The sequence below is a fragment of the Netta rufina genome (assembly GCF_964035555.1).
Source record: "Netta rufina genome assembly, chromosome: 2".
In the NCBI taxonomy this organism is placed as follows: Eukaryota; Metazoa; Chordata; class Aves; order Anseriformes; family Anatidae; genus Netta; species Netta rufina.
The window spans coordinates 44,952,091-44,972,220 of NC_140124.1; the positions used below are offsets into that span (position 1 = coordinate 44,952,091).

The 20,130-nt window shown below is 38.7% G+C and overlaps 1 protein-coding gene across 1 annotated transcript in view; it reads left to right on the forward strand.

Moving 5' to 3' along the window:
* Window positions 1–17,313, forward strand: part of NEK11 (NIMA related kinase 11) — a gene marked incomplete at both ends in the record, with an annotated part of 99,225 nt that extends 81,912 nt beyond the window's left edge. The window contains 2 exons of the mRNA XM_084306670.1: window positions 39–135; window positions 17,109–17,313. Of these exons, the coding sequence (XP_084162796.1) occupies window positions 39–135; window positions 17,109–17,313 (302 nt within the window). The remainder of the gene's footprint in view (window positions 1–38; window positions 136–17,108) is intronic.
* Window positions 17,314–20,130: the final 2,817 nt, after the last annotated feature.

Here is a 20,130-nt window from a genome sequence, read left to right on the forward strand (position 1 = left end):
GAAGGTGAATAAGGTTGTGTGTCTGCATTGATTTGTAGGCTCGGGAACTGTCACCAGAGTGGCTCCAGGGACTCCCCAGGGATTCAGAGCTCTCAACAGCACTATGGCTGAGACCAAACTGAAACGCATGAGGGAGTAAGTAACATATTTTTGTGTTACCAATGTCTAGGGAAAGAGGGGGGATTTGAAAAACAGCAGAACACACTAAATAAAACCATGTGTTGCCCCCCCCCCCCAAAAAAAAACAAACAAACAAAAAAAAAAAACACAACAAAACAAATGTTCCTGCAACAACATGAAGTGGATGCTAAACTATTCTTTCCAAATCAGATGCATACTTGCCTCAACAGAGGATGAAGGTTGACTGTCACTTCTGATTATTTTCTTATAATCTGCACGAGTATGGTCATCCTTTCCGGTATGTCTTCACTGCTGTCTAGATCATTCTCAACTTCTCTTTCTTTATTAGCTCAACTCATGCCCATAAATCATAAATCAGTTGCTGATCTCCATGTTCCCATCATGTTTGCTCCTCCACCCACACTTCATTCTTGCATGGAAAGGCTAAGGTTTGTTTTTCATGATGATATGCTGTTTAAAACCAAATGTGATTGCTGCTGCCTTTGATTGTCAAATGAGACAAGGGAAGTTACATGTGCAGCTATCTTTGAAACTCTGTCTGATTGCTTTCATCATCATTAAAGCCCAAACTTTATTAATAAAGATTTCAGTGTCTCGGTAAAACAAAGATCCGTGCTTCCTTTCTATAATGTACTGGTTAATCTATCTTGAGCATCTTCCAGTAAATTGTCAGTAATTTCTGGCCTTCCAAGATTTACTGCACTCTAATTTAGATACTTATCTGATAATCATAATGCTATGCATTATGTCTGAACTCAGGTTTTCTTTGCAGTGTTGCAACATTCAACTGATTTCAGATTGCAAGCTGTTTTAAAGAAAGGGCACTTCTCTGTGGTGTGGGTGGGCAGTGTCAGGTACGTGGTGCGTGTTGTCAGAATACAAGTGAGTCCAAACAGTTAATGCTGGTGGTTATTTGAGTCAGTCCACTAAAGAAAATTAATGCAACTGTAACAGCATGGATGCCAATCACTGTGTAAAATACATCACAGTGCAAAATGCACCATGTATTGAAGAGAAATACCGATCAGATTTACTCCAGATTGAAGGTTTTCAGTGTTGTGGTATTTCAAGAAGCAGCTGTTCTTAGTGTTTCACTTCATGGCTTAGTCTTTACTGTGAAACCAGTCAGCAGGCTTCACAGTCTGCCAGCCTGATTCTTTTCCATTCTCTTTTCATGGGAAGTACTTTTAAAATAAAAAAAATAAAATAAAATAAATAAAATAAATAAATAATAATAATAAAAAAAAAACACATCATGTTGCACCAGCTAGTAGCAAGGTGGGTTTGTTTAGTCAAAATGCCCACCTATCTTCCAGTCTTCACCTTGTGTTCTCAGAGTTACAGGATAAACCTTAACCATTTGAACTTCATGGTCATCATCATTTATGATTAAATTACTTCTCAAAGTCTATTTTTCAGTGCTGTTTCTTGGTTTTCAAAGTTTGTTGGTTCTGAGAGGATCAGCATGTAGCAGAAGTTAAATAATGAAAAAATTGGGAGTTCTGTTGTATGATCCTTTGGAAATGACATGCCTCAGCATAATTTATAAAACAGTCATATGCTAATGAAAAGGCTGATTAACTTCAGTAATTCACATTTAATGCATTAGACCTCACAGTTTTGGAACACTTTCCTAGTCATTTAATTCCTGAACAGTCAGCTGGGTGTGTGGGCCACAATGCCCACCCAGCTGGCATCTTGAGAACATCTGGCAGACTTTATCTGTGAGCCATACCTGTGCACCATTTTAAAATTAAATTTATTAAGAGAAAAACTTGGGGGGTGGAGGAAGGGAGGAAGAGAGGGGCAAGGGGAGAAGGAAGAATGTTTTGGTTTTGCTTTTTTTTTTTTTTTTTTTTTTTTTTAAATAAGACTGCAGATCTCTTCTTGTGAACTATAATAGCTAGTTTAAATAACTCTATCAAAATATCTACTCAGGTTATTTTTCTTTCTTCTAGATGTAGTATGGCTGTGTGATACCTGAATATCTAGATATCTAAATATCTAAAGGTGAGCTAGCATGCTTGAAAGTTAGTGTTAAGGAACAAGTGAGTGAGCACAGGCACGTTACCCAGTACACCCATACACAAGGAGATCTTTACAAATTCTCACATGTGACCATACTGCATGTATAGCACAGTGGAGGATTTTTTAGCGGTAAGAAGGGAGTACATCTGAGTGCAGGATGATGCATGTAGCCTCAGCTGCTCTGTTCATTCCTCAGCAAACTTCACATGATGTGTTGTACTTCATCTGCACAGCAGAGCCACTTAGGCAAGGCTTAAATAATTTAGATTTGTGCTATTCAGTTTCACTCAGGAAACCATAGACTTATTTTGGGGTCTTGAGTTGACATCTTCTAGTGAAAGAGAGAATATGTTTTTTCTTTGTTGTTGTTTCATAGGAAATGAGTAGCTGGAGTTCTTGCAAGGAAATGGAGAAGAGCAGTGGAAACAATGTGGAAGTGCAGAAACAGAAATATAAAAGTTTGGGATTGGCACCAACAACAATAGATGGTGATGAGGGAAACTCTTCTTTATGTCATGAATTGCTCAGAAAGTAATCATTATACCTAAATATTACAAATAACATTAACAAACAAACAAAAAAACCTCTTTCATTAGCTCTGATAAAATGGTAGATTCATATAAAATGAACATAAGGTTTAACAGCAAATGGGCCTTTAACTATTTTTGACACGTGAATGATGTGGGCTTGCAAACAGCTGCAGAAGGACATTCTCCTGACAAGGTGTGATGTGCTCATTGCTTGAGTCATCGCAGTGTGTTGCACTGAATGTGTTCTTTGACAGTGCAGAGAATTGCTGGATTTCAGAGTGCCAATTTAGGTAGCTTCAAGTGTATTCTTGTGCAGGGCTTCATACATATATTCATGTGAGAAGGTATCAGGAAGTTGTGCTAAAAGCCTTTACAGGAGTATAGAAGGAAGCCACTGATGTTCTTGAATAAGGTAGGTAGGTGTCCTTCATCTCCTATTTTAAATAAAACAAGTTGCTCAGGGCTTAATCTATAGGCAGCCTGATACTGTTTATGATACAGTCACCAGCTTCCTTCACTTAAGTCCCTGAATGTTTCCTCTAACATCTTTTTTCCAATCCCTATTGCACACCCTGTTCCAGCATTTTGAATTGCTGTCCTCTCTGTAAAAGTTATGGTAAAATCACCTACTCTGGTGACAATAATTTCTAACTTGTTATAATTGGTATCAGTATTCATTATAAAGTTTATAGCAGCAGAAATTTAACTTTATCTTTCAAGTGTAGTTCATGCTCTCAGCAAAAATTTCTACCTCAGTGCTAACAATTTCAGTATTAGGATCTTCTACGGTGTTGATGAGAAATCTCAGTTTTTTGAACTAGTTCCTGCAAAGGTTATCTGAGCTTTTTCTTATTATGCTCCTTCACAGCTTTGCCTGCTAATGGTGGGAAGTCAGCCAAGTATATAAATCAGAGTTCTGTGACTCATATCCCTCATATTGGGTTTTTAGGCTTAGGAATCTTGTTAGATGCAGGAAACAGGAGGAGTATTTTCTGTCCCAGCCACCATCTCATTTTCATGGTGGTTCCTATTCCTGACAGTATTGCATGCTGCAGTCTAATAAGCTATACTCTCACATGCTATGTAGAGCCATTATTGTCTTCACCACAGAGATAAATGAGGAAAAATTAGTGGCAGTTCCAGTGGTGCTCCCCTACAGAGAATTTCCAACAATACAACTCAGAAGAGAGCCACGCTGTTCTTCAGAAACAACTCCTGATGCCAAGCATTTGTTTCCATCATATAAAATTGTTATACCATCTATTCCTTTTTGCATTTTCTATTTTTTTTTTCATTGAGGTTCATAAAGCTTGGCAAAGCCTTCTTTGCAAGATATCAGAAGCTTTGTTAGTACTAATTGCCTGAAAGATTGGCTTTGTCCCTAGGGAAAACCTAGAGGAGTTGTAGCAAATGCTGGCTTGCATTCTGCCAGTGTCTGAAAAGCTTGGTGGACAAAACCAAGTGCTTTCTTCAGTTATAAACTAACAGCACTGATAGCTGTTGTAGCTTATAAGAGGCTAAAGAGGTCAAAATCCGCATAAAAAGAGACAGACCCAGCACGTTTAGATGTGGAACTGAAAATACTTTTCTGCTTCTTTTCATCTTGCTGTGTCTTACTTCTTTCCAAGTATGTGACCACCTCAGATGGCTCTTCACAGCTCCGTGGAAAGTCTTACGATGCATGCTTGAGATCTGACTGCAGGGTTTCGAGATCTAAAATGGAAAAGAGATGGTGAGAAATTAGACAGGCGTGTGCTGAAATTTGTGGAAAAGAAAAAGCCTTATTCAAGTTTTGGTACAGTGATTATATTCACAGTTTCACCTCCCTTTATTAAGTAGCATTTGTTTCCCAAGTGTCCAGTGAGTAGAGGCTTCCCTTTGAAGCATTCTTATCACTGTAGTAAAAATTCATTTCTTGAGCTTTATAAGATGAGAATTTGTGTTTTACAGAGTAAGTCTGTTTGTTGTTTTTTTTTTTTTTCATAATTGAATATCTATAGAATAAAATTTATGTCTTGTCCTCTCTGTCCTGAAAATATGAAAAATACAAATGTAGAAAATGCAGGAAAAAAAATGTTAGTACAGCATACTTTGTGCTCCTTTGTGGAGGTATCCATGAATACATACAATGAGTCATTTTAATAGCAGTGAACTTTAATATGCAATTTAGAATTCAATAAAATGCATGCCAGTAAAAGGAAAAGTCTTTTATGCCCCAATTTTTAAGTAAATTAAAATCCTTTAGCACAGCAGTAAGCACCTCTTAGTCAGTCCCTGAAGTCTTATACACAGCTGCATACCATGATCAGGCAAAAGGCTTCATCATCACCCGCTGAGTGTAAGTAAAGTTGTCTTTCAGAAGTCATAGAGGAAAGGCATTTAGTGATATTTTTATTCTATTCCTGTGAATGCTTATAACACTATTGGCTTAGGCTCATGAGCTGTATGCATATATCCTTCTTTTGCTTGTGACATTGGCATCAAATGTATCATTCATCTTAAAAATTCAGAAAGAAAGGTCATCCTGAAGTGATTGAATAGGCAGTGGATATTCTGTAAGATTAGTAGTCCTAAAATGCCGAAAGCATAGAAGACTTTGTATATGTTTATTTCCACATATTTTTGAAGTATTGCTGTAAAGAAACTATTAGATTTAGTGTTTTATTAAATGTTGGGTGGCCCTTCATCAGGACCAACTCTTAGCCTACTGAAACTGTTTTAGTTATTGACATCACTGAAGATACCTTTAGGTGAAGCAAAATGCAGTAAATATAGAAAAGTTAATTGGGGTTTTAGACCAAAATTAAAAAATCACAGAGACCTTGATTGCTATTGACTGTCATGTTGAAGGAATCATGATGTAAATATGCATGAGGACTAAGATGTTTTCCTGCAGGCAAGAGACAAATTTGGTATTGTCATTGGCTGAGCTATGACTGATTTTTGCAGCCAGGTAGAGGATATTATTCTGGAGGATATTGATCCATGTTTTTGAGCATGAGATTTCCTCTTATACACACTTCAGCTACTCTGTTCAACACTCCATTTTCTGGTAGTAATTTCTGTGTGGTGATCCCAAGACAGCTTACAGCATAATAGTAGCTTTTTGCTTTCTGTGGGCTAAGACAACATATTAGTATCATATTCATCGTCCTTGCCACAGATTTTCTCACACTTCATTTTCAAAGACCAGTCTCCATCTCTTAAGCATTTAGGGCATGATAGGGTCCTAATCTCCAGGACTCCTCTGGGATACTCTCCTGGTTCTTATTCAGTCTGCATGCACATAGCATTTTGTCCTCACATCTAGACCAGTGTGATGCCTGGTATCCAGTTGCATCAAATCACATATTCAAGATTAGAGTGGTAGGTCTGGAGAGAAGTGAAATTTTGTAAATCTTGGAAAACCCATCATGTTCATTTAGACCTTGCCTAGCTTCCATACAGGAAATAAATAAAAATATTTGATTAGATCCAATTTTCTCTAGAAATAGTTCATTACTAGTGGCTTCTCCTTTTCTGCCTAATACACACAGAATCACACAGAGAGTAATGGCAAAATAATTAGCAAGCCTCAGATTTCACACCTGCAGGTTGAATGTGTGTTTCTGTGCTGTAATGGGACAGAAATTCTGCACTGTAATGAGACAGAAGTTCTGTACTGTTAATTTGGAAATGATATTGTCTTTAAAACAGTCAAGAGCACTCATCCCACATGCAGAATATTATATTTGTTTGCCTTCAATTTTAGTGGCTGTTCAGGTTTAGGACCTCTTATTATTCTCAAGAACGTTTCATCCTAGCGGTATCTGTTGGAAGGAAAAGATGGAAAGTTGTGCTAGTTCTCCAGTGCATCTGAGCTAAGTGAAAATTGCAAGTGATCCATAATTTGTTAGATGGGGATGTACTGATTATATAGATTGTAATGTGCAGCCCTGCCAGCTATGAGCAATGTAGGAACTGAACAGATGCTACTGACAAGTATTTGGCAAGAACAGTGTGTTTTTACCATTATTTTTGTTTGCTTTTGGAGATATTTTGTATGTATCTCTCCAGCCTGATGATTTTGGAAAGCGGGATTACATTTTGAAGTTGCAGGTCACTAATGTAAATGGTCTTGGAATTTTTACCCAGTCTGTAGAATAGGACGTGTGTTGGCTTCTCCGAAGTTGTCTCCAGTACAAAACCTTCAGCCATGTAGTGTACATTAAATCAATACTAGGTTATTTAGAATCATAGAATCACAGAATATCCCAGCTTTGAAGGGACTCACCAGGATCATCAAGTCCAAATCCTGGGGCCACACAGGACCACCCAAAAATCAGACCATATATCTGAGAGTGTTGTCCAAATGCTTCTTGAACTCCAGCAGACTCGGTACCATGACGACTTCCCTGGGAAGCCTGTTCCAGGGCCCGATCACCTTTTGGGTTAAGAGCCTTTTCCTAACATCCAGCCTGTCACCAGAGAGAAGAGCTCAGTGCCTTCTCCTGCACTCCACTCATGAGCTGCAGGCCACCATGAGGCCACCACTCAGTCTTGTCTTCTCTGGGCTGAACAAACTAAGTGACTTTAGCCACTCCTCACACATCTTCCCCTCTAGACCCTTCACCGTTTTGTAGCCCTATTTGCTATATGTCATAAAACTGGCCACAAATGTTATGTTTAGTTGCTCTTGTTGTCCTAGTAAAGGTGCCAAAGATTGAAGTCCCAGTTTAGCAAAGTAATTCAGCATATAAATAATATTAAACACAGGTAGTCCTTTGTCTTCAGAAAGACAACAGATGCTTAAAGTTATGCAAATATTCAACTGCCTGGCTTAATCAGGCATTGAACAGAGTAGCCACAAAGGAGGATATTCACAGTGCCCAGTTTTAAAAACCTTTCCGGGGAGCCTGCAAACTTCTCTGGGCTCTCTGTGTGGAAAGACACAGGATAGTTCAAGACATATGTTGTAAGCTCCTATTCTGAATTTCCTTGGAAGATAAATTTCATTTCTGTCATGCTGGTGCCTATGGTGGTAGCCAACTAAGGTAAGTGTATAAAGTTAGGGCGGGTGACCATTCACTGTGCTTTTGCTGGTACTTTCACTTCTTGAAAGCCACAGATTATTCTTTCATAGATTATTCTTATTCCTTCCCATCCTGCAACTGGGGATGGGAAGAGCATGCCAGCTGCCAATGCCATTTCTTTAGCTGTTCTTAGCAGCTTTACATTTGCTGTGATTCACTCTGAATACATAAAGAGAATGAACTTGGTAGTGGATCTATTAGCTGATAAACAAAAGGGTATAATTAAACTGTAATATATTGTATTGGGATGCTCATCCTGGTACTCTGTTTGCCCAATATTAAGCCTCAGGCCCAACCCTTGAAATGAAGTATAAGTTTTTGTGAATTTACTTGGATACAGACTTTTTTTTTTTTACTTGGAACCAGACTTTTTCAGCTTCTTTACTGAGCTGCATTTCATAGATCCATAAGCCTTTCTGTTATCCTAAATTTCTAAGGATTTTTTTTTTTTAAGTGGAGAGTAATGTCATAATTGCTTTAGCAGTAGAGAGTTTTCATCCAGTCTGAAAATTGAATTCAAGTTATAAAACACATAATTATAAGTATAGACTCATTCATTTTAAAATGTCAAGTATCCCCAAACACTCAAAACATTACAATTATACTAATACATCTTTTTGTTTTGCACAAAAAGCATGATTTCCCTAGTTCCTCATGCTGTGCATTTTTAATACATGGATTGAGCTGTTCTGTTTTCTAGTGCCTTGATTTCGTCAATAGTTTCCAAATGTGAGAATGAGCTCACGTGACATTAATTATATAGTCTGTTTTCAATATAGAAACACTTGCAGAATCTTGGCAGTGTTTGCTAGATGCAGCACAGTGACCTTGGAAGGTTCACAGAGGAAGTAATACAGGTAGTAAATACAGGTAGTGAATACACAAAGGGCTTTCAGCAAACCTTTGCTAGGACTGCTGATGTTTACTGTTTCCTGTATTGTTTTTGTCCTCATCTGCTTGCGACTGCAGTAGTGTAATTATTTGGAAGAAAAATCAGTCCATTTCCTTCTTTCCTTAACCATTTTTTTCCTCAGTCATCATACAGTGATTTCTTTCTTACACATCTGTGAGTCGTTAAGGTATAAATCTCATATTCCCATGTGGAAGGAGGTGAGCAATGCAGAACTGGTATAACAAAAATTAGCTCACAGGGTAAAATAGCAGAGAGCTGGGCAATATGCAAACCATCCCGTGTGAAAGAGAGGTTAGCAGACCCAAAACACCACATTTCTCATGGCTCCAAAGGAAGCAGCCACCACTTCTAAGGGTACAGCAGCCGCAGGAGTGGCTTTTTCACAGATCCATCTTCTTCAGTAAAGCTCCCTGCTGAGTGGCTTGTTTTCCTGAGCTGTGGGCCTTCAGGGTGTAGAGATACCAAACCATTTGCAGTGTAATCATTAACCAGACACAGACAAAAGTTATGACAAAAATAGAGGATACTGAGACTTGCAACACCTGCTCTTAGTTGTAAGGTAACACTTATATCTTCATTAACTTTTTTTTTTTTCTGCAGATGTATGATTTTGATCCTGAAGAGAAGAGGTAATTACTCTGGTTCAGTAATGTTTCAGAGCAAGTTTGGGTTTTGGCTCTGTGAGTCTACTAGGTGAAACAAGTTATTTAGATACTACGTTATGATTCCTGTGTTTCTGCAAGTGATAACAGAAATCTTCATTAGTCTTTTACAAGACATATTTCCAGGCAGTTAGATGCAGTAATATTTGATTTTTCAAGAGATTTGAGACAGAGAAACAACCAGGGTGCTGTTTTGAAAAGTGCTTAGGTGTCATATATTTATGATTTGTGAGGGGAAAAAAAGGGACTAGACCTCTATCTGCCTCTTTAAATATCTCAATAGCTTTACAGAGCTTGTCTTGTCCTGATGGAGAGCTAGAGGAAGTTGAACACATAAACCTTCCTAGGCCTTTCTGAAAATTATAGGTCTATTGTCCATTGTTGGAAATTATTCTTCTTTTCTCTCTAGAATGAAGAACTCATTGACTTGTGTGGTTCTGCCAGAGACTCTGGATGTTGTGATGCTGGTGAAAAACAGGATATTGTTTAAGATAATTTTGTATATTTACCCACTGAGAACAGGATTGGCACGGAAAATGGGAAATGCTGAAACAGTTTGAATAGGCTCATAGAGTACTTCTTTATTCATCATGAAATATACTTTTTTCCTGCTTCTTGTTTCACTGAAAAATCAAAGCCTTTTTTTCAGAGAAATGTAAGACACCATGTGTTGTTGTGTGTTGTTTTGTTGCTGTTGTTGTTGTTTTTTCCTGTGGGAAATTGGTTAGGCACACAGCTCCAGAGGGAGAGAAATACTCTGCTGAAATTCCTCCTATCTCCCACTGAGTCATGAAGTCTATTTTAGATCAGTGAGGATTTGGCTTATAATTTCCACCGGTTTGTCCCAGAATAAAGGTTTTATCCCTAAGTGATTGGCCTATGATAGTATTCCACTTTTTCAGTCATTCACATTCAATGAAGATTTAAATGCTCAGTGTAAATTAATTAATGGGGTAAGTTTCTTGTGGGTTTTGGCTTAGGTATTGTGCATGAAGTACAAAGCAAAAAGCAATTTCCCCTTCTCATAAACTTTATTCTGATTTCAGTAGTTAGTATTCAACTAACAGCTCTAAATTCTAATTCACAGTTCTTCCAAGAGCTGGTGTCAACTTCAATTACTATTTTACAAATTCATTTATCTCAGAAAATGAAATGCATGGAGAATATTATTGTTGATATTTCTTCAGCTGTGTCTACAGCTTTAAATAATAAGATTCTTCTTATCTCATGGGAAAACATGTCCTAAATATGCTTTAGATTTAGCAAGTCTTTGAAGTAGGACATCAGAGAGTTTTGTTTGCAATCAAATTAAGATGCTTTAATTCAGGAATTATGAAGTAGTTAAGGATGAATTATGAAAATTATCGTTGTGTCTTCAAGTGAAGAAATTTTCATTCAGCAGTAATACGATGAAAGTCAAAGTCCATTGAGGCTTGAAGGTGGAAGGTAGGGGCTAATCTTAATAATTCAGATTTTATTTTACTACCTTTTTATATAATAATTCTGACCTTTTTTATTATTATTATTCTAATACTCACTTTTCTTAGACTTTGCTATATATGTCACATTCCCAAGACCAAACATCTGTCAGCTAGAACTAGAAAGTGCCCTACCTTTAGAAGTAAATTCCTACAAAATAAATCATGGAGCTTATAGTGCACCTCTCTTTGCAGGTCTCCAGGGGTCTTTTCAGAGCAACCAACAAGCTTTGCTGCAAATGAAGTTTTGAGCCCAGGGCAGCTTCTTTCAAGTTCCAGAAAGGTTGTAGTGATTCAGTCAGTAATGTCAATATCCTGAATGAAAGGAAGGTAACTTGAGAGAACAAGGACCTTTTGTGTTGTAATTGAGTTAAACCTATTTACTGAACCATGAGATGCTGTAGCAGGTACTCTTAAGATTTTCTAGTACAGTTAGAAAACAGTATTTTGTATGAGATCAAAGATATGTAATTTCCTGATTGTTTTTCAGAAAGTTATTTCAGGAGATAAATATAACAATCATTTTCACCAAGGTTCATGTTGCTAATGTTTAGCTGCAAAGTGGCAAGATTGCATTGTTGTAAATAGAAATATAAGGTTGATAAATGAATGTTTAGAAAGCATGTTCAGGGACAAATCAGAATTGGATGTATTGATGGGAATCCTAAATAACACTGCTGGACTCCATGAGAGTACATTTGACTTAGGGAGAGTTTAGTGAAGTCTGCTGAAATTATTATTTCAAAGATCTCTGCACAGGCTTTTATGCCCCACGATCCCTAATCACAATAGATTTGCCTCCTACTTTACAATATGCTTGTCAGTATAGGATGCAAACAACATGTGTGAAAGGATAAATAAATGCCCACTTGGACAGATGCTCCTTGTCCAGAAAGCTTATTTTTTTAAGGTTGATATTGAGGTAGCTGTGAGGATTTATAAACAAATAATTTTACTGTGATTGACTTAGGAGCTGCATGTTAGATGTCTGCTATGGCAGAGATGATGTGCTATCGCTGATGTCTGGTCCAGGGGGACTTCCATGGTATCACTGTGGTGTGCTCAGTTGTGTCTCGTGCAGAATGTGGTGGCTCAGCAACTGCCGAGCCTCCATGCTCCCAGGAATAACCCACACCACCACTCCCTGAAGCACCGGTGAAAATGCTCTGTGAAGAGTGCTCCTTCCCTCTGGGGATGGAGGAGGGAGAGCAGAATGGTTTTAAATGATAGTTGCTATCATGCTGAATGACATTCTCAAGTGAGAAGCTGAAAACCCCCTTAGCTGCTGATTTGTGTCATAGTTATCCTTTAAGGCAGGCAATGACAAGCTGTTGAGAGATATTAACCCAGCTGCTAATGCGCATGGAAGAGTGCAAACTCAAGCATTAATCTTGTTTTGTGGCTTTTGTTGGTGCTGCATAAAGGTAGGTGTATTGTAATTGATCTCTAGACCAGAAAAGAAACATTAATACATAGCTAGTAGCAGTAGAGTCAAAATAAAGGCCCGCGGGATAATAGAAAATTCTTTGTTCACCCAGGGAAAGATTTACAACTTCATCAGCCAGTTGAGAACACAACATTATTATATTGTCAAATTTTAGTAATTTCGCACTGATGTGTAGGAAATCACCAGATATCCTGATAAATTCGTTTGAGCCCAGATCTACTAAATGACTTGGCACATTTTTAGGCACAGTTAGACACCCTGAGTATAAAATTGCAGTTCTGAAGGCTCCTATTTAGCTCCCCTCTAACACTGGCAGTGAGTCAAAGCACTAAGTACGTATGATTTAGCTGATATTTATACTGCTTCTCACATGCTCAGAAGCACCTTATCCTTGATAGAACCAACTGCTAATCTCATGCCAAAACCATATCATTAGCCACAAATCAGATATCTGTCTGCCTCTGTGGCCTTTGAGGCTTGTTCTAGTTAATTTTCTCTAGATTTTTTGCTGAACAGAAGCTGACAGCATGAGGCTTTTTATTCCAAAGCACAGCTTCCAAGGATGACAGTGTGGAGTCTGGCAATATCTGCTATCCAGCCAGTAGGCAGGTGGTCAGAGCATGCCTCCAGGCTATGGAAGTCCCCAGCCTTGTTCCACCTCTGCCTGGAGCATCGGGGCTGCCCTCTGCAGCCAGGAGGAGTAGGGGAAGTTGGGCTCACTGTTGAATTTCTTGCCATTTGCAGCGAGAAGGTAGGCACACAGGGCACTCACACATGGTAACCTGGATTTCAGTCCCAAAGACTGAAAGACTCCAAGGAGTGCTGGCAGTGTTTTATCCAGGGACTGTTTCACGCAGATAACAACATTTGCACACACCTCCAGTGTTGGTTGTCCTTGGTCCTCAATCTATCTACACTTATCCTTCCTCATTCTTTTCTGGCACAATACATCTACTTTTATACAATTCAAAATGAGGGTGAAGGAGAGTCCTTCTTTCCCCAGTGCCCATGGTGATTAGCTCTAACCTGGGATAAAGAACAAGTGAGTACCTATGTGATCATGTTGCAAGTTCTGTAGGGTAAGAAGTGCTTCCAAACTTTACTAAAGCCAGACAGACATCAGATTAGAGATTTCCCTTTCCTCAGTTGTGGTGGGCTGATGTTTTGCATTGATGCCTTTCTGCGGTGTCTGCATTGTACAGGGAGCTTAGGGTTCAGCCACAGAGCTGTGAATGCTAATGCATGAAGGAGGTGCCTAAAAGTTAGGAACTGCAGGGCTCAAATGCCAGCAAAGAATCCCTTGGTATATGTATGTCTTTGTAACTCGGTGAAGCAACACAGAAGTTGCTCATGAGCTCGTTTGCACGAGGAGGATCTGAGATACCTCATTTAAGCACATTACTGTTTATCATCCTGGACTAGCTCCTTGGATGGTAGAAGCTGACATAACTGCTTTGATTTCAGCATAGTGAAAAGCAATTTAGGACAGCGTAGGGTGGGATTCTGGCCAACAAAACTTGTCTGAGTAATACAACCTCAGATGTCGAGTATCTCCTTAGCTTGTGTATCTGCACTGAGAAAGGGATCATGGCTCATTTCTGGGGGAAAATAGTGAGTTTGTAGGTGTGTGAGCTGTAACAAGAGTAAATACCAGATAATCAGAAAACGTGGGAATGTAAGTGGGATCTCTGTACTGGTTCTCACAGTGCATTCAGAAGTGAGGCTTTTAGTTATTTCAGAGCTGTAAATGCAGGTGTTCCACACCTCCTGTGAAATAGAAACTATGACCAGAAGGGTAGTGAAAAATCCATAATTATGCCTCTGTAGGTGTTATCATGGATGGGAAAATAACCACTAGCACAGAATCGGGGTGGTAATGGGCAAACCTTGCTTTCTAGGAAGTCACTTACCCCTTCACCTCCATTGATATACTAAAAGATTCAGTCAGTAATGTCTCTTTAAAATTTACTGTCTTAGCTGCTGCTTTTCTGTCCCCATCACAGAAAATGTATTATGTGGTAGCAGACTCACATTAATGCAGCTTTCAAGCCCAAATAGAGTCTGATGTGTTCTTTTGTAATAGGAGGTTATAATTTTTGTTACCTACCCCTTAATTTTCAAACTATGAATACTTTTTCCCTAATTTTATTGTACCAGCAATTATACAGATTAGCTGATTTGCATGTTCTGCCAAGCTAAACTGAAAAGATTCCCATCTTCAGGTCACATTTATTAAGCAAACACATACCTCGGGACCATTTCTTTGGTTAACTTTTCATTTTTAAATAGAAAGGACTGACAAAAAATATATTTGTTTAGGAGGGATGGAGGGGGGTCAGTAAAGGCACTAATGAAGCAGTAGTTGTTTCAAGGTAGCTTCTCAGGTATTGATTTTTAACCATTGAAGAGAAATATAATATTTATGTTCAGGCTTGGTGAAGAAGTGTACATTATTTGACAAACAAATCCCTATTTAGACTTCTGTACTAAGCTAATCCTTAGGTTGCCAGATTCTGGCAATTGATCACTTTCAGCAGTTTGTGTTTTCCCCTAGAAGGCAGTATTTGAAGAAAAAAATAATAATAAAAAAATCTGTTTCTAGTTACGGGAAGCAGGACTGAGTCACCTTTGGACTTGCAGAGAACCCAGCCTGGCCCCATGGCTTCTCACACTGGGTCTCAGCTGCCTCTGCTGCCAGTTCCCGACCTGTCAGGAGTCAGCAGGACGTATATGTAGCGTATGGACAAAAGGTGAACCACGGCTGCGTATGACCAAGCTGCAAAACAGTGACAGTGGGTGGGATGTGAGGAGAAGTGCTTCCTCCTTGTGCGATCAGAGCAGTCGTCAAGGCTCTCTTTCAGGCAAGAAAATGTATTGGGTATATTGTCCATTTTTATCAGCTGCAGGCCCTACTGTTCTTAATGTTAGGATTTTTCAGGAACCTTGCTAATCCCTTATAAATACTAGGTAGCTCGCTGCTGTGATAATAAATGTGACAGTTCCCATCCTGGGACAACTCTGGGGTCCATCCTCCCAGTTCACCATAGTCTAAATTTATAGAAAACAGCACGTAACAGAAAGTCAGTGAAAGGGGAACAAAAGCACAGATACTCAGGCTGAAATGTTATAAAACTATACAGCGAATTTCCTAGTACTTCCTTTTTGTCTAAAAGAATTTCCACGAAGCAAAGTGCTAAGGCATCAAATGCTTTCACATGCTAGACACACAGTATGTTTAATCCTTGAAAAATACACTACAGCATTACAATCACAGATATCGTCAGTTGTTTGTTTTTTTCTTTTTTTGTAGGTAAGAGTCATTTTTCAGAGAAACATTGTTAGCTACGCTAAGAAGCTTTATTGAAGAGGTCTCTGTGCCACAATAGATTTCCTGAAAAAGAAATGATTGCACCACCCAAATGCTCTTGAAACTCTAGCAAAATGCTGGTGGGAGGAAAGGCTGCCTACCAGGAGTTTACCTAACCAAAACAAGATGTTTTTCAATACAAATTGCTGATGTCTACGTAAGGAGATCCCAGTTAGCCCAACTCACTTCCTGACTAAGTGAAGGGCATCATTACCTCTGGAACATGCAAGTTCGACACTAAAAGAAAAACAAATCTCAGCTGCCCTAACACAAAAAATCAGTAAAAGAAAAAATCAGGGATGAGGCTGCACAGCCAGCCATGCCGTTTGTGTGTCAGCATTACACTGCATTGCGGTGCCATTGCATCCAGTAATTGGCTCACACCCTTGAATTTCTTGGATAAATCACACTCAAGGAGCTGTTTTTGAAATCTCTTCACCCCAAAATTCTCTCATCCGCTATATTCTATAAATTCTTCCAGATGAGCACTATCAGGTCTGCATAGCACTGCACAGCACGTTTGCCAGGAAACCCTCTTGCTTGATGCCATTCAGGATCCCAGTCCTGCCATGGACATTGTATAGATTGGCACCATTGAGATCCAGCAGGAAACTGGAGGAAAACTGGCTTGGTGTGCTTGTGACAAAGCCGGTTTGTTTAAACAGGGAAGTGAACACAGTTGCTGTGGCAGACATATGTGAAGAGACTTTCTGATATGCTGAAGGAAAATTACTCCAATATTTTCATCAAAATATTATGAACCCAGCACTGATTGGAATGTTTTACATTAGTCAGGGCTTCTGACATACAAATTTAAAGATGTTTGCCTTTAGAAAAACAAGTTCTGTTCATTGTCTTGCAGTTCTCAGTTGAATCTTTATAAATCAACATTAAGTTCCTGTGAGTGTACTCTTTGTCACTGAATTACAGACCTGTCTACTGATAAAAGGATAGTGCTGTAGGAAAAGACAGAAATGTCAGTAAGCTCATGCTGATCTGGTACAACAGGTTCCTTGTTATTAGATAGAAGCTAAAATAAAGCAATGAATTCTGAAATGTGTTTGTTCGCATGAAAGTCTGCTGGTTTATGGCTGTATAAGGTTGCTTCTCTTGTTTTTGATGAAATACAGAGGCAATAATATATGGGCGTGTACTGGACTTGCTATGGTTAAAGCAGCATGTCAGATTTGGTGTGAAAATGATTTTGGTTTTTAGCAGCAATGATGTCTGCATGTCCCAGGACTTACTATGTCCAGGTTTTTACTCCTGGGCTATTTCTATAACACAGCCATAGAGAAATTGCACAGGAAATCTAAATTTCTTGTACTGTCACACAAATAAGGTGTATTCTTTAATGATTTTAATCAAAAGTAGCCACAACATAGAAAAAAAAAAGTTCTAGCAATTGCTTGTATTAATATATAATGTGAGATAACTTTGACTTGACCTTTTTGTAATATGTATTCTTAGATCTGCCATCCAGAAGCTGGGAGCAGAGGTGTTTGAGAAAGTGTACACCTATCTGAAGCAAGCAAGACAGCAGAAGGCCAGTGAGGAGGAAATCAGGAGATACCTGGAGAAAATGGTTTCCAGAGCAAGTGATTGCTTTGAGGTGGATCAGCTTCTCTACTTTGAGGAGCAGCTACAGGATTCAGAAGCACATCTTCAGCTGTAAAATGTTTGACAGTAACAGTGTGGGAAGCAGAAAGGAGGACTGAAAGTGGTGAGCTGCCTTCTTCAGGCCAGCAAGCAAATCCTAGAGGTATTTGGAGGAAACTACTGAGGTAACTCAGTACACAAACAGGTGGGCAAACTCATGGAGAGTCCAGTCTGTACAGTGAGAAGTGGGTAAATATGGTATCATTTGCAGGGGCAGGAATTAAAACAGTTTGTGGCAGTGGAGTGGGGGATTCACAGTTGTCAACATCCCCTTTTCACCACTAAGAGCATTAAGAAAGCTATTCTCCTGGGCACTGGGCAGGCTTAATCCTGCACTCAGTCACTGGTGAAGCTGTCTGGGATGGAAATGGTGCAGGATTAGACTCCAGCTGCTGTTGATTCCTGTGCTAACTGGTCGTCATGGCATTTAAGCACGTCTTTTTTGTACTTTGGCAGACTTACCCTTGAACACACGTATCTATGCATTGGGCTACTCAGCCAGAAATTGTCTTGTTATCATTCATTGTTCAAAAGACTGCATTTAATCCATGTGCCTTCCAATGAAACTGTACAGATACAAGCATACATGTATAATTGTTTACATATATGCATAGAGACAGAAAGATATTTGGCCACATCATCATATATTTTTATGTGTATAGAGATAGAGACATGAGGTCTGAGCTGTAGATGATTGTGGTAGGTAAGAATCCTTATTGTAGCTTTTGAGAGTTTTAAATCAAATTCACTGTACACACATGGAACAATAAACTAGTTTTTTGTTTTTTTTTTTGGCTTGCACGTGGATATTGCTTTCTTTTTTTCATAGCATTTATATTCCCTTCTTCATATGCATCATACTTTTGCTGATTTCAAGTATATACATGTATCATGCTCTGATAACATACCTGATTATTTCCTTCTCCCTGTTCCTTCTTTATTCTGCATTCTGAGCTCCTTCATCCATGTAAAACAGTAACAAAAAATTAATTGGTATGATGTATGGAAGAATCTCAAGTGAATTGTGGACCAAGTTTATTTCAGGCATCTAGCCATTACCTATGATTTCTGCTTTTGTGCCACAACTCTTCAAGTACTCAGGGACTGAATCAAATAAATGAATGCAAATTCGTAATGTAAATATCAAAAAATGTTGCTGCTTGACTTGGACTACAACTAAGGATAGTGGGATTGGTAGTAAATTAAGCAGTAGTACTGATCCATCTTTTTGACATGCTTTAAGAGACTCAAAGGGAAAGGTAAGTAGTCACCCTAATCTACCTCAGCAGCAATACAAGCAGCAGAATCAAAGGACATGCCCGGCTTAGGAAGATGTGGCGCTACACTTCTGACCAAAGTTACAGAAGATCCTGACACATCTGACTTCAGCTTCTGTTGGGAGTACATGGTGTAACAAACTGGAGGCTGAAATCCAACATGATGTTCACTGAGGTAGGGAGACTTATTTTAATTCCGTGTGGTGGTTCAGATCCCATAGGAGAGGCAGCCTGAAGCATAGATTCTCAGTCAGGCTTCAGTTTTCATCCGTCTTAGTGTTGTGTCTGTGTACTTGGTTCCATGTTTTTTACACACGATGTCATTTAAGGACACTTAAAAAAAAGAAGACGAGTGTTTGGATGTTCAAAAAGCAAAAAGTAAGTGGCATATGGTGGGAATAATCTCAGCCAGATACAGCCTTGACTACTTCATTTACCTCTGGCTATGATTCAGACCGATTTATCAAAAAAAAAATATTCAAAAAACAAACTCTGTAAGCAAGCAGTTGCTTTTTATTAATGAGCAATACCTCATCAGACTTTTTCCTGGAGCATGCAAGAAAAAAGAACTGCACAGGAATGGGTCGAGCTTTCTAGAGCAGTCAGGTACCAGGGAAATCATTAAAGGGCAACCTTTAAAGCCTGGAAAGCATGGGTTAGCCATGCAGATTGCCCTCAGGGAAGTGGTTGCTCTCTGATGAGCAGTACATTTGCTTGTTGCACGCAAGGAAGGAATCATAGCATCTTTTACGGTTACTCAGTTGCTTTATTCTCCCTGCAGGATATGACCTTCAAATGATGTGAGGATCTGGAGGTTACTGCTTTACTGGTTATATGCTTCAAACTGTGTTTAGGTTTTGGTGTTGTTTTTGTTTGTTTGTTTTTCTCCTGTCAATCATATGACAATTATGTGACATGATATGCATGTTAAACTCAGCAGGAGGCTTTTTGTCTTTGAGCTGTAGTAAGAGCATAGTGATAAATCCCATGGGTTTGACAGAGATTCTTGCATCCCTGTTTAAATTGAGGGTCACTTTCCAAAAGCACTAGGTGGCATTATATGCCTTTGTCTCTAATCCAGGGCTTGCTCACAGATCAAAGCTATCTCAATTCAAGGACATATCATAGTTTGGGCTATGTTTTATTTTTAAGGATTTCCATAATTTGTTGCTTATGAAGAGCACAAACTGTCTGCTGAATACATTATGGAGTGTTTTGAATAGCATGCCTGCGACTGTATATTATTGTAGTAGAATTAGCAATGTGTTTGTGAAAAATGTCATACATAATAATTATAAGCGCACTTGAAAACAGTCTTGAAGTCCCTTTGAAAATGTTTTCTTTGTGTTATTTTCTAAATGGTTTATTTGTTCCCTTGAAAACAAAAGATTTCAGTCCTGAGAATCTGGGCACTTCTACAATTGCTAACAGTACAAGCCTAGAAAACAGAAGCAAAATCTTGAATCAAGATGTAAGCATACTCAAATAAAGTAATCAAGGAATTGAAAAAAAAAAAAAAAGGCAAAACTACTCTTATCTTCCAATAACTCCAGCCC